This window comes from Hippichthys cyanospilos, chromosome 22 (genome assembly GCF_059441005.1).
Source record: "Hippichthys cyanospilos isolate Australia breed blue-spotted pipefish chromosome 22, RoL_Hcya_1.0, whole genome shotgun sequence".
NCBI classification, from domain to species: domain Eukaryota; kingdom Metazoa; phylum Chordata; class Actinopteri; order Syngnathiformes; family Syngnathidae; genus Hippichthys; species Hippichthys cyanospilos.
Window position 1 is genome coordinate 347,099 of NC_142390.1, and position 11,245 is coordinate 358,343.

Sequence of the window (11,245 nt, forward strand, 5' to 3'; positions counted from 1 at the left end):
GTCAGTGAGAAGAGTTGAGCCTGCGCCCACCCACGGCAACAGGGAGAAGAGGAGGGGCAGGAGGGGGGACTTCCATCGATGACAGACACTTCTTACTGATGCGTTTACTGACCGTCCGAATTGAGGAGGCTTGCCGGGGATATCTGGCGCAACCTTGTGGACGTTGTCAACATGGCGGCAACTCAATTCAACCGCATACTGTAAAACTAAGGTAAGGATGTACGGAACGAGTCCCCGAGTAATCGGAGTACCTCTGTTAAAAAAAAAGAAAAAAAGCTCCTGGCAGTTTTTTCTCCGACTGGGATACGAGCCGAGGGCAACATTATCGTTCGCGCTCTACGTGACGGTAAGAAGCGTGGAGGCTATCTCCAAAATAAAGCATACCGTATCAAATATTCCTCGGTACGGTATACCCCAGGATGAATTTTGGAGTCCATTTGATAACGAGCGCGACACCGGCGTTCCACATCTTGAAGAGCAAACCGCGACCGGGCTGGTGCAACAGCACTGTTTACTCGGGCCCAACGCGCAGGTCAAGCTTCAAAGTTTGCTTCCCGCACGCTCACAAATATTGATCTGGCCGTCAGTCGCCGACGCGGATTGGAACCGTTTGCAGAGGATTCTCACTGCTTGAGCGCAGTACAACCGCAGCGCAAACATGAGGCGAAGGCTTGTTTTTCTTCTTCTGGTCCTCGTCGGACTCTCCGGCCTTCAAGAAAGCCGCTGCTTTGAGTTTGTGATCGATGGCGAATGGGAGGACGAGGAGGTGAGGCCCGAATTCACCTACGCCGACGTCCGTCTTTTGACAAACCAGCAATAGTCGCCTTTGTCTCATCAGTCAGGTCTTCGGGACGACGGCGACAGGCACAAGGTGGGACGAGAAATGAAGGAGCATGGGGCTTAGTCTTCTGCAGATGTTTGTTGCGTTACTATCTAGCGAACTGGTGTTTGCCCCGAAGAGGAGTCTCAATCTACTAAGAGCCACTCAAACTCACAATTTCTACTTTCCTTATAAAGCCTAAATCGGGAGTACCCGCATGAGCAAAAACCCATTGCGCCCGGTGACTCGTTTGTGTGTTTCAGAGAGCCGTACTGACCAGCGAGGAGCAGGAGGATTTTGAGGTAGGACCCGCCGCTTGTTGTTTTGCGCGTTCGCCACCGCCACAAGAGTCGGACCTTATCTTGCCAAATCAATAAGTTGCTGTTTGGGGACGCTCCCGTGACTGAGGGGTTGTTGACCGGGTCCGTAGCCGCCCCGCGGCCATTTGAGCACGAGCTCCGCGATGTCGCTCCATTATCCTCGACTCCGGGGCTGGCGCAAATTCCGCCTCAAGCAGACTTTGCCTCCTCCCCAGGCCATCCGCGGAGACGACATCACCGTCAAAAGCTATAAGGTGGAGAGCCGGATCACGTCGCGCTTCGCCCACACCGCCGTGCGGAGCTCGGTGCTCAACTCGGGCTCCAAGGCCCAGACCATTGGCTTCAACGTGCAGATCCCCAAGCGAGCCTTCATCACCAACTTCACCATGTGAGGCCACGGACCGACAACACGTGAGCGCCGCGCGGGGTTGATGGCGCCTGCGTTCCGTGCCTCAGGAACGTCAACGGCATCACGTTCACGGGCTCGGTGAAGGAGAAGACGGTGGCTCGGAATCTGTACGCTCAGGCGAGAGCCAAAGGGAAAGCCGCCGGCATTGTCAGGTAGGCTCTCGGCTTGAACCCAAAGGTACAACTTGGGTGAAGGAGTAAGGAGTGGGACGATTGGTGAAAAAGCCTACAAATGAAAAGAGTTAAGGCAGAGGAGCTTGTTTGCGCACGACAGAGCCAACTCCCAGGAAATGGAGACCTTCAAGACGGAGGTTCACGTCCCTCCCGGAAGCAACATCGACTTTGAGCTGCACTACCAGGAGATGATGCAGAGGAGGCTGGGCTTCTATGAGCACTCGCTGCACCTGCAGCCCGGGAGACCGGTGCCTCAGTTCCAGGTAAGGATGCGGTCGGAAGACCGGGAGAGAACCAGACCCCGCCGTCTGTCTTCAGGTGGACGTTTACATATTTGAGCCGAAAGGAATTGCCACGCTGGAAACGTCAAACAACCTCGGGGACGACTTTGCCAACCTGGTCACGGTGACGCAGTCCCCGGAGAAGGCGAGCCCGACTCTGTATGTGACCCGGTTTAGCTTGCGGCGGCGGTTGACATTGCCCGCGCTTCCGTCAGGCGCACGTGGTTTTCAAGCCCGCCCTGCAGCAACAGAGGAAGTGCGCCAACTGCACAGAGAGCGCCATCGACGGCGCCTTGACGATCAAATACGACGTGAAGCGCGACGGCAACGCCGGCGAGCTGCAGGTACCGACCGCTCTGCGACCGGATGGTTGCAAACTGCCGCTGATCCGGACCGCCGGGTCCCCGTAGGTCTCGGACGGCCACTTTGTCCACTTCTTCGCCCCTTCCAACATGTCTCCGCTGCCCAAAAACATCGTGTTTGTCATCGACGTCAGCGGGTCCATGTGGGGCGTCAAGATGAAGCAGGTACGGGGTTGTTAGGAGGGGGGGCGATCGGCTCCCGCTGACTTCCGGTACCTTCCGGCAGACGGTAGAGGCCATGCAGGCCATCTTGGACGACCTCTCTGCGGACGACCAGTTCAGCGTCATAGACTTTAACCACAACGTGCGATGCTGGAGCGAAGACTTGGTCCCGGGATCCCCCATACAAATTGCGGACGCCAAGAAATACATCCAGAACATTAAACCCGTTGGAGGTAGCGCAAGCGAGGCAACGCCCGCTTCGGAAGCTTAGGGTAATTCGGGTTGCTCGTAAATAACTCTCGACCCTCAGGTACCAACATCAACGAAGCGCTGATGAAAGCCGTGCAGATCCTGGTGAGGGCATCCAACCAGGGGCTCATCGACCCTCGATCGGTATCCATGATCATCCTGGTTTCAGATGGTGACCCAACAGTGGGTGAGTCTCGCGGCAGTCGATCGAATCCCGTCGTTTGGCCGATCGGTCCGGACGCGTCACCGGCGATTCTGTAGGCGAGATCAAGCTGAGCACCATCCAGAAGAACGTGAAAAAGGTCATGAGGGAGGACTTCTCGCTCTTCTCCTTGGGGATCGGCTTTGACGTGGATTACGATTTCTTGGAACGCATCGCCACGGAAAACCGCGGCGTCGCCCAGCGCATCTTCGCTAACCACGACGCAGCCGAGCAGCTCCGGGTACGTACGGCAACTCCCGCCGGCTTCTGGCCGCGGGACCGCTTTGGGAACCTCCAGCAAAAAAGGCAACTGCTTGGATCCCTTCGGCCTACACCTTGCTGATGTTACCCGCAGGCGTTCTACAGCCAGGTATCCAATCCTCTCCTGAGAAGGATCGCAGTGCAGTTCCCAGAGGACACCGTGTCCGACATTACGCAGAACCACTTTGACAAATATTTCGGGGGCTCCGAGCTAGTGGTGGCCGGCAAAGTGCTACCGTCCGAGAGCGACACCTTGACCGGCTTTACCACCGCGTCGGGCGTGAGCAACACACTGACAAAAAGGCAACGACGGGCGTGGGGATTCCCGGCTCCTCCGTCAATCCCGTTTCACCCCGCAGGCCCTGCTGGACATCACCCTGGAGACAGAGGTGGACACTTCCAAGCTGGACATGGAGCTGGCCAAGCAGCAGCATTCCTTCACGGGCTTCGCCAGGCAGCTGTGGGCCTACATCACCATCAAGCAGATGATGAGTGAGAGGTACGCCCCAATGCCCACGGGCACAATCCCATCGCCGTCTACTGGATGGGTCCCGCATGGTCCTCGGCCGTCCCTCGCATTTGTCAGGTCTTTGGCACCGACAGCCGCCAAGAAGAGAAAGATCACCCAGCGCATCCTGGCGTTGGCCATGGAGCATCAGTTTGTCACGCCGCTCACTGCTCTGTTGGTGGAGAGCGAGGACAGCAAGGAGAGGCTGCTGGCCGACTCTCCGAAGGACCCGAAGCAAGGCTGCTGCTCAGGTGAGGGGAAGAAGCTCCGCCCGCGCCGTCATCCAGAAATAACCTGCGCACGCAACGCAGGAAGCGCGATGGGAGGAGGGGCGAGGACTTTGCCTCCGGTCAAGGTGGTCTACCAGCCGCCGCCCTGGGTTCGGATGACCACGCCGGCCCCGCCCAGCCATGTGGAAAAGGGCCCCGAGGAGTGGACCTTGCCCAAGCAGGTCAACTTAGGTACCGCACCAACACGTGACGCTCCGCTCCGTGCCTGACTTGTGGGACTAACCCGTCCTGGAGAATATTTGCTGTTTTTGGGGCTCTTTCGGAAGGAGCGAAGACGTCAAGTTTAAAAAGAAAAACGGCGTCGTTGGTTTTTTAACGTAATCTTCAGTATGGGCCGCGATAAAGCACGCTATGACAAAAGAAAAAGATTCAAACCTTAGAAACAAAACAGCCCTGAAAATAAGATGAGCGAGGGTCGGTTTTAGAAAAACCATTTCAAAGATAGATCAAGAGACGGCCTTGCCGGCTTTCCGCTTCTCTCACCTAGTGGACAACGATCCTCACTTCATCGTGCACCTGCCCCGAAGCGACACGGACGTCTGCTTTAACATCGACTCCCGGCCCGGGGACATCCTCAATCTGGTGACCGACCGAGGCTCGGGTACGAAGCCAGCTCCGCCCGGCCGGCTCTCTCTCGCCGACGCCTGACTTTGCGCGCGGCGGCTCTGCAGGCGTGGCGGTCAACGGACGGTTAATCGCCAGCAAAAAAGCCCAGAACGGAAAGCGCAGCACTTACTTTGGGCTCGTCTCCATCTACTACCGGCCCGACGGCATCGGCGTCGCCGTCGGCACCGACGGCATCGCCTTCACCGACGGAAAAAACAACCACAGCTTCACCTGGGGCGCTACGGCAGACATCGCTCAAAACGGGTAAGCGGATCACAAAACGGGCAAGCGGATCACAAAACGGGTAAGCGGATCACAAAACGGGCAAGCGGATCACAAAACGGGCAAGCGGATCACAAAACGGGTAAGCGGATCCCGCCCGCCGTCTGACGACGTCATCATCACTTCTTTTCCCGTTCAGGGTGAGGATCTCCATCGTGAAGGAGTCGCAGGCGTCCGTCACCATAAACCAACGCATTCAGGTGATGGTCCTTCTCCACCGCGTGTGGAAGAAACACCCGGTCAACGTGGACTTCCTGGGTGTCTACCTGCCCACCGACAACCAGTACTCGCCACTGGTCCACGGCCTCATAGGTACTCGTTCCTAGGAATGAAAAGGAATTTAGGGAGGCATCGAAGATGCGGCAGCGCCCTGACGAACGAACGGCATAAAGTCAAGAGACGACATAGAATGATTTCTTTGGCCGGCGTTCAAATGATGTTACAAAATGGACATGATTTGCAAAACATTTATCGTAGAGGCGCTTTAATAACAAATGTACACAAATACGATCCGTCCGAAACGTGTGCCGTGCGGCCCCTTAGGTCAGTTCTTCCAAGAGCCCCGAGTGAACATTTACGACATCCGCGACGGCGTCGACCCCCTAAAGAAGGAGGCCACCATGGAGGTGAATGGTAACAAGCTGCAAGTCACCAGGTAGCCGAGCCCTCGCCGTGGGAGCCATTAGCAAAATTTGCTTTGTAACGGCGCCATCTGCTGGCTGTGTTGACCAGGGGTTGGCAGAAGGACTACAGGCGGGACAAGCGACGCGGCTCCAACGTCTATTGCTGGTTCGTGCACAACAGCGGCAAAGGATTCATCCAAGGCCACTACAGCGCCTACATTGTTCCTGACCTTCACAGCTTTCTCTCCATGGAATAGGAATTGCTGCGAAAAATAAAAAATTTAAAAATGAACAAAAAAAAAAAAAAAAGCTGCCACAAAATATTTAAAAAATGGGGGAAGGGAAGGGCGCTCAAAAAGAAAAAAAAAAAAAAACTCCCCTTCCACTGTTGTCCCATTCGGCAGTTCTTTAATTTTTTTTTAGCTAAAATAAGGATGGAAATATATAAATGTCATCTGTTCAATTGGTCAGACTAATTTGTAATCAATATAATCATGGAAAATAATTGTCATCAAAAAAATTTGCTCAGGGATGGAAAAACCTTTAAAAGACAGGAAATGTTTTTTTTTGTTCAAGCCAGTTTGGAGAAGTCCTCATAGGCAACGTCCACTCGCTTTCCTTTCTGTAAACCCTAAAAAAAACGACATGACATGGTTTTAGATTTCCATAGCAACCAAAAGATCATCATCAACAATTTTGGAGGGTGACATCACCTTTTGGTAACACTGTGCTTGCGGTGATGTGGAGCTAAACACGCGTCGCTGGGTGTTGATTGGTGCACGGCAAACGTAATAAAGGGTTGTGATAACGAGCTCTCCACTGACGTGGCAATTCATCGCAGCGCAGCGCCTCGGCAGACAACCCCACGACTACTCGGCGAAAACATTCGAAAGCCACTGAAAGGCGGCCCGCTTAGCAGCACCAGTCGGACTTGGTCTCATTCTAGTTGGACCGAATGAATGAAGAAGGGACATTAAGTACTATCAATATTTTAGTCCAATTTTCTTACATGTTATGTAAGTGCTGCAAATATCGCCACGGTGAACGCCACGACTAGTTTCTTATGATCCGTTAGAGCTACTACGCTACCGTATTTTATTGTTGGTCGCGGAGGGTTTGTGTTGTACGACAAAAGTACATTTGAGAACTGACTTAGGGCATCGCGCTAATAGGATAATCCTAGGTTGACCTTCGGCGGCTGACAAACGGACGCGAGGACACTTACCGAATCTAGCGTAAGCGAAGCGCAGAAGTTCTTTTCATCGATGCCCTCCAGCACGGCCTCCGTGTCGCGAAAGATCCCGTTGACGATCATCACGCGTTTTCCTGCGGAAACCCCTTGTCAGATTTGCCGCAGGTCACGCATTGACCGAAGCAAAATGTGGACACATACCCGGCGCGGGTATCACCGTTTCCAGATGGTTCTGGTCCAGCTTCAGCTTGTCCCCGGAATCGATCATCTTGACCACCGCCGTGAATTTTTCGCGCACCTCCTGCGGGGCAGACAGTGGCTAAAAAGTGCGGGCAAAGGCGCTCGCTCACGTGTGCGGAGCGCGCCGTTACCATGACAACGCCCTTCTTCTTGTGGTACTTGTCGCCCAGCCTCTTGGTGACCACCTTGACCACGATGTCGGGCTGCAGCCAATGCTCCGTCTTGACCGGCTGATGCTGCTGCTTCTTCCTCTCCTCCATCTGAACAATCGGCCGCCGACGTCAGCGAGGGAGCGCGCGCGCGCGCAAGAGGAGCAGCGCGAGACGCTACCTCGATGATCTGCTCCAGGGCCGACTTGCGCTTCTTGTCCCGCGAGTCTGAAGCGGATGACGGCTCTTTCCTCTTTGCTGACGCCGCTTTGGCCAGTGCGCTGGGGGCCAGGAGGGAACTGCGAGGAGGACCCTCTTTTTGTCATTAAAATGACTAAATAAATAAAAACTCGTCGACAAATAGGAGACACGTTCCGTCAGTGAAATCGCCTCTCGATTGCTCCATTCGGCAATGTATTTGTACCACGGACTCATTAAAATCGGAATGGTCCACAATGCTGTTATTAGGTGTTATTTTTGGGCTGTACTGCTAACGATGGGAATCCCTTGTACTGCATTTTATTTTATTTCGGGGAGTAAACATCCCCCAAATTAATGAGTAGCAGCTTATATGTTTGCGCCACAGTACCTTGATGTGGAAGGACCAGCCAGAGATCCACCGGTGCCCAAGTTGAAAGCGACTACAAGAGGCGGGGGGGGAAAAAAAAAAAAAAAAAAAAAATCCAGTGAAGCACAATGGAGACACGTCAGCGTACATGAATAAATTCTACCTTTTTCTTCTTCATTCTCTCGCTTCAGCTCAGTGTAAACTGGGTCGTCCTAGAGAACGAAAACAAACAAAAAAAATATTCAATGAGCGATAAGGTTCCACGCCGGTAGTCGCTGTTTGCAACTCACGTCTTCCTCCTTGCCGCCGCGGCCTCGGCGGACCTGCTCCTCGATGAACTTGGCGCTGCGCTCCTCGTCATCCAACTCGTGCTTCTTCCTTCTCGCAAGTTCCTCCTGCCGGCGGATGGTCTCGGGGTCGCGGTCGATGTACTGGATGTACCAGCCCTTGGGCGTCTCGTCCACCTTGCAAAGACCTAAGCAGACGAGGACCATTGTGGATGACGTTCCCCATTTAAGTGTGAGCATGCCCACGTTCCCCATTTAAGTGTGAACGTGCCCACCTTGTCGCCCGAGCCACTTGGTAAAGTCGGTGAGCGTTTCCCAGCGCGTGGCATTCATGTGGATGTGTTCGCGGTCACTGATGTACTCGTTGTACACAATGTTGTTGTGAACGCGCTTTGTCCCTGCGTGCGCGCACGCACGTAAACACACACACCAAAGTCATCGCCTGCATTTTATGGACATTTTGGTGGAACAAGGGCCACAAATAATCAAAATAAAATGAAAGTCCAAGTCATGTGACCTCAAACACTGATCCGACACCTGGGTAAAGCATTGAGGACAAATGCACTGAGATTATCTTTATCTTAGATAAAACTCTCCGTTCATTTCACGTGTTTATGTGGGCAAGACCAGCAGTGGTTCAAAAGAAGCCAACACTTTGAGAGCCGAGCAGGGATGCAGCACAAATTAACAATGAAAACAAATTATTCACTTATCCTGTCTGCAATTGAAAAATTATACAAAAACGGCCCTGTGGTGCAGTCACAAAAAGCTCTTGGACGGTCCATAAATCAATTTCACTTTCACAGAGCGCCACGTTGTACACATAGGGCGCGTTCCTAAATTTTTCAGAATATTTTGCTGCTTTGTGACCCTTTGACAAGATTTTTTTAAACGTGCAGTCCTTTTCGCCCGATACAGAGCAGAAAGATATCGAGGAGGATCAGACTGAGATAAATTTCTGATTATAGTCAAAAATGAAGATGATGTGTTGGTCAAACTCACCAAAACGTCGCCGCAGCAGCTCCAAAAAGCCATTTTTGAACTCGCTGCATTGAAAAACAACGGCACATTCATTTGTTACGACATTCAATTGTTCAGAAGCTCTTCAGAACTATCAGAACTGATATCGGTCAAAGTCACAGTTAAAAGCCTCTAAAATCTTATCTTGCTCCTTCAGAAAAGACATTAGCCTAAACCGCTCAGTCTAATCGCAAGTGAAGAAACGTACTGGGAGAAGAAGTCCATAAACTTGCGTGGGCACTCCGAAGCGAGCAGCAGCTGCCTCTGGTGAGACTCGGACATACAGTGACACTTGAAACCATTCTGGGGACACACGCAAGGAAAACATACATGAAACCAGGCTAGCTCGCTAACATCTCGCGGAGGCGGGAAGCGGACAACTCACCTCATCTCGGCATTGTTTTTGACACATTTGACAATACCACCTCAGTTTCTGGAGACCTTTAGATTTTATCCGATTGCTTATCGCCTTGGGTGAGAGAAAATCGGCTTTCCCCATTTTGGCCTGCTGAAAAACCTTCAAAAGAAAAACCTCAACGGGCCCGGGGAGGCGAGTGGTAAACACTGCCGACAGGATCACTTCCGGATGTGCTGCGTCATAACTTCGCGACAATTTGGCGAAGAGGTTCTTCTTCTTTGGTTATTATGAAAGAATGACTACGTCGCGCCCTCTGCGGCTTTTTGCAAGTAGTGACAGCAACTATCAAAACGCTTAACCTATGAAGAAAGTTTTAACTTCAAAATGTGCAAAAGCATACATTTATCGTTTGATATATCTGACCCAAATAGCAAAACTGAATTGATAAAGCAATCATTTCACCGTAAGGTGTCAATCGGGTGACCCGCAAATGCGTCTAAAATCTTTCATTTTTCGCCCTCCCGGGCTACTAACCGTCATCACCCCCCACCCCCCAGCCAACCAACACACTGAACGCTAGGCTCCATTTAGTAGGGGTTGGGAGGGGAGGGGGGGGGGGGGGGTCGAGCGACATGCAGAAAGAGCGAGAGAGCGAGAGAGAGAGAGAGAGAGAGAGGGAGAGAGCGCGAGAGAGGGTGGGGGTCTCGCGTGCCGAAGAAGGGGCGAGGGAGAAGAGGAAGTGCTCGCGGAGGTGGATCTGCTCCACGAAGCTAAAGCTAATTAGCTAACATGCTGTTGCCGCTGCTGGTGTTGCGTATGTGCTAGCGAGCCGCCCTGGACTCCCTATCCGCCCTGAGGTGCATCATGCCCGGATGGAAGAAGAACATCCCGGCCTGTCTGCAAGCGGACCAGGAAGGAGGTAGGCAGCCGGCAGCCGGAGGCGGCGCCGCGGAAGCGCCGACGTCTAGTTGCTCTCTCTCTCTATCTCTCTCTCTCTCCCTCTCTCTCACTCTGCGTGCGCGCGTATTGTGGCGCGTGTTTGCCGGCTTTCGGTGGCGCGCGCGCGAAAGTTGATGCGCTCGTGTGGCGCGCAAGGCGATCTTGACGTGACGTCAGGGAAGTGGACGGTGCATCGCTTCGTGTTGCGTCACGTCACGTCACGTCACGTCGAGTCGAGTCGGCAGGTGAAGCTAGCAGGTTAGCTTAGCTAGCCAGGCAGGCGCCCGCGGTCTGTTGCCCTCTTGCGTGGCCCGGTGCAGGAGCCTCAAAAGCGGCCTGAAGGCGCAGGTTAGCCGACGCTAACGACCCTCCAATCATCACAAACGCAACCGTTCATAAGTCCAAATGACGTGCAATAACTTATCCCAGACACTAATCGTGATATCGTGAATAAATATCGATTGTCCCGTAGACGCATCAGGCCTGATAGTTTGTACATCCCTCCTCTCACCTTGCAGCAAGTCTGCTCTTTTTATATCATGCACATCACTGATGCTCGAATCATTTTGATCACCTTCGATGATTAAATATAGCACGTGTAAGAACGGATAAAAATAGACAATGGAGGGGATTACTAGAAATGAAAAGAATCACCTAAAACCGACGCAGCAGTCAAAGCTGCGCAACACACCGAAGTACTTGACCAAGTGACAAAGGCGATGTGTGAACGTGTCGTTCTCGCCATTTCTGGTGACGGCGTCCGGTGTCCTTTTCAAGAGATGCTGATGTCACAACTGCTCATCCTTTTCCTCCGCTCCGGATCAGTCAGGCCAAGCCGCACGTGCGTACGTGCTTGCGCGCTGGAATCTTTTATCATGTGCGACACATTTTACAAGCGTGTGTGCATCCTTGCTCACGCGGCATCATCACGGCCGATGATAAAA

At 53.0% G+C, this 11,245-nt stretch overlaps 2 protein-coding genes across 3 annotated transcripts; one reads left to right on the forward strand and one right to left on the reverse strand.

The window, feature by feature from the left end:
* The first annotated feature begins 587 nt into the window (after positions 1 to 587).
* Positions 588 to 6,359, forward strand: itih2 (inter-alpha-trypsin inhibitor heavy chain 2). Its single transcript, XM_088406824.1, has 21 exons — positions 588 to 766; positions 839 to 871; positions 1,084 to 1,122; positions 1,356 to 1,528; positions 1,597 to 1,701; positions 1,823 to 1,985; positions 2,041 to 2,148; positions 2,219 to 2,347; positions 2,414 to 2,530; positions 2,592 to 2,760; positions 2,838 to 2,963; positions 3,038 to 3,219; positions 3,334 to 3,519; positions 3,599 to 3,738; positions 3,826 to 3,998; positions 4,059 to 4,208; positions 4,525 to 4,638; positions 4,709 to 4,907; positions 5,065 to 5,237; positions 5,469 to 5,580; positions 5,658 to 6,359. The coding sequence occupies exons 1-21, from the start codon at positions 659 to 661 to the stop codon at positions 5,803 to 5,805; spliced, it is 2,847 nt and encodes a 948-aa protein (XP_088262950.1). The 5' UTR covers positions 588 to 658; the 3' UTR covers positions 5,806 to 6,359.
* On the reverse strand, positions 5,379 to 11,201 carry kin (Kin17 DNA and RNA binding protein). Of its 2 annotated transcripts, XR_015864255.1 has the most exons (13): positions 9,390 to 11,201; positions 9,213 to 9,307; positions 8,987 to 9,030; positions 8,260 to 8,382; positions 7,988 to 8,172; positions 7,861 to 7,909; positions 7,719 to 7,770; positions 7,311 to 7,428; positions 7,112 to 7,240; positions 6,942 to 7,041; positions 6,774 to 6,874; positions 6,262 to 6,490; positions 5,379 to 6,179 (listed from the first exon to the last, which is right to left on the reverse strand). XR_015864255.1 is itself a non-coding variant. In XM_088406830.1 (12 exons), the coding sequence occupies exons 1-12, from the start codon at positions 9,501 to 9,503 to the stop codon at positions 6,120 to 6,122; spliced, it is 1,170 nt and encodes a 389-aa protein (XP_088262956.1). In that variant the 5' UTR covers positions 9,504 to 11,196; the 3' UTR covers positions 5,379 to 6,119. The 2 variants fall into 2 exon arrangements, 1 of the variants encoding a protein (XP_088262956.1); XM_088406830.1 differs by lacking the exon at positions 6,262 to 6,490 and having other exon boundaries at positions 9,390 to 11,196.
* Between the last annotated feature and the right edge of the window lie 44 nt (positions 11,202 to 11,245).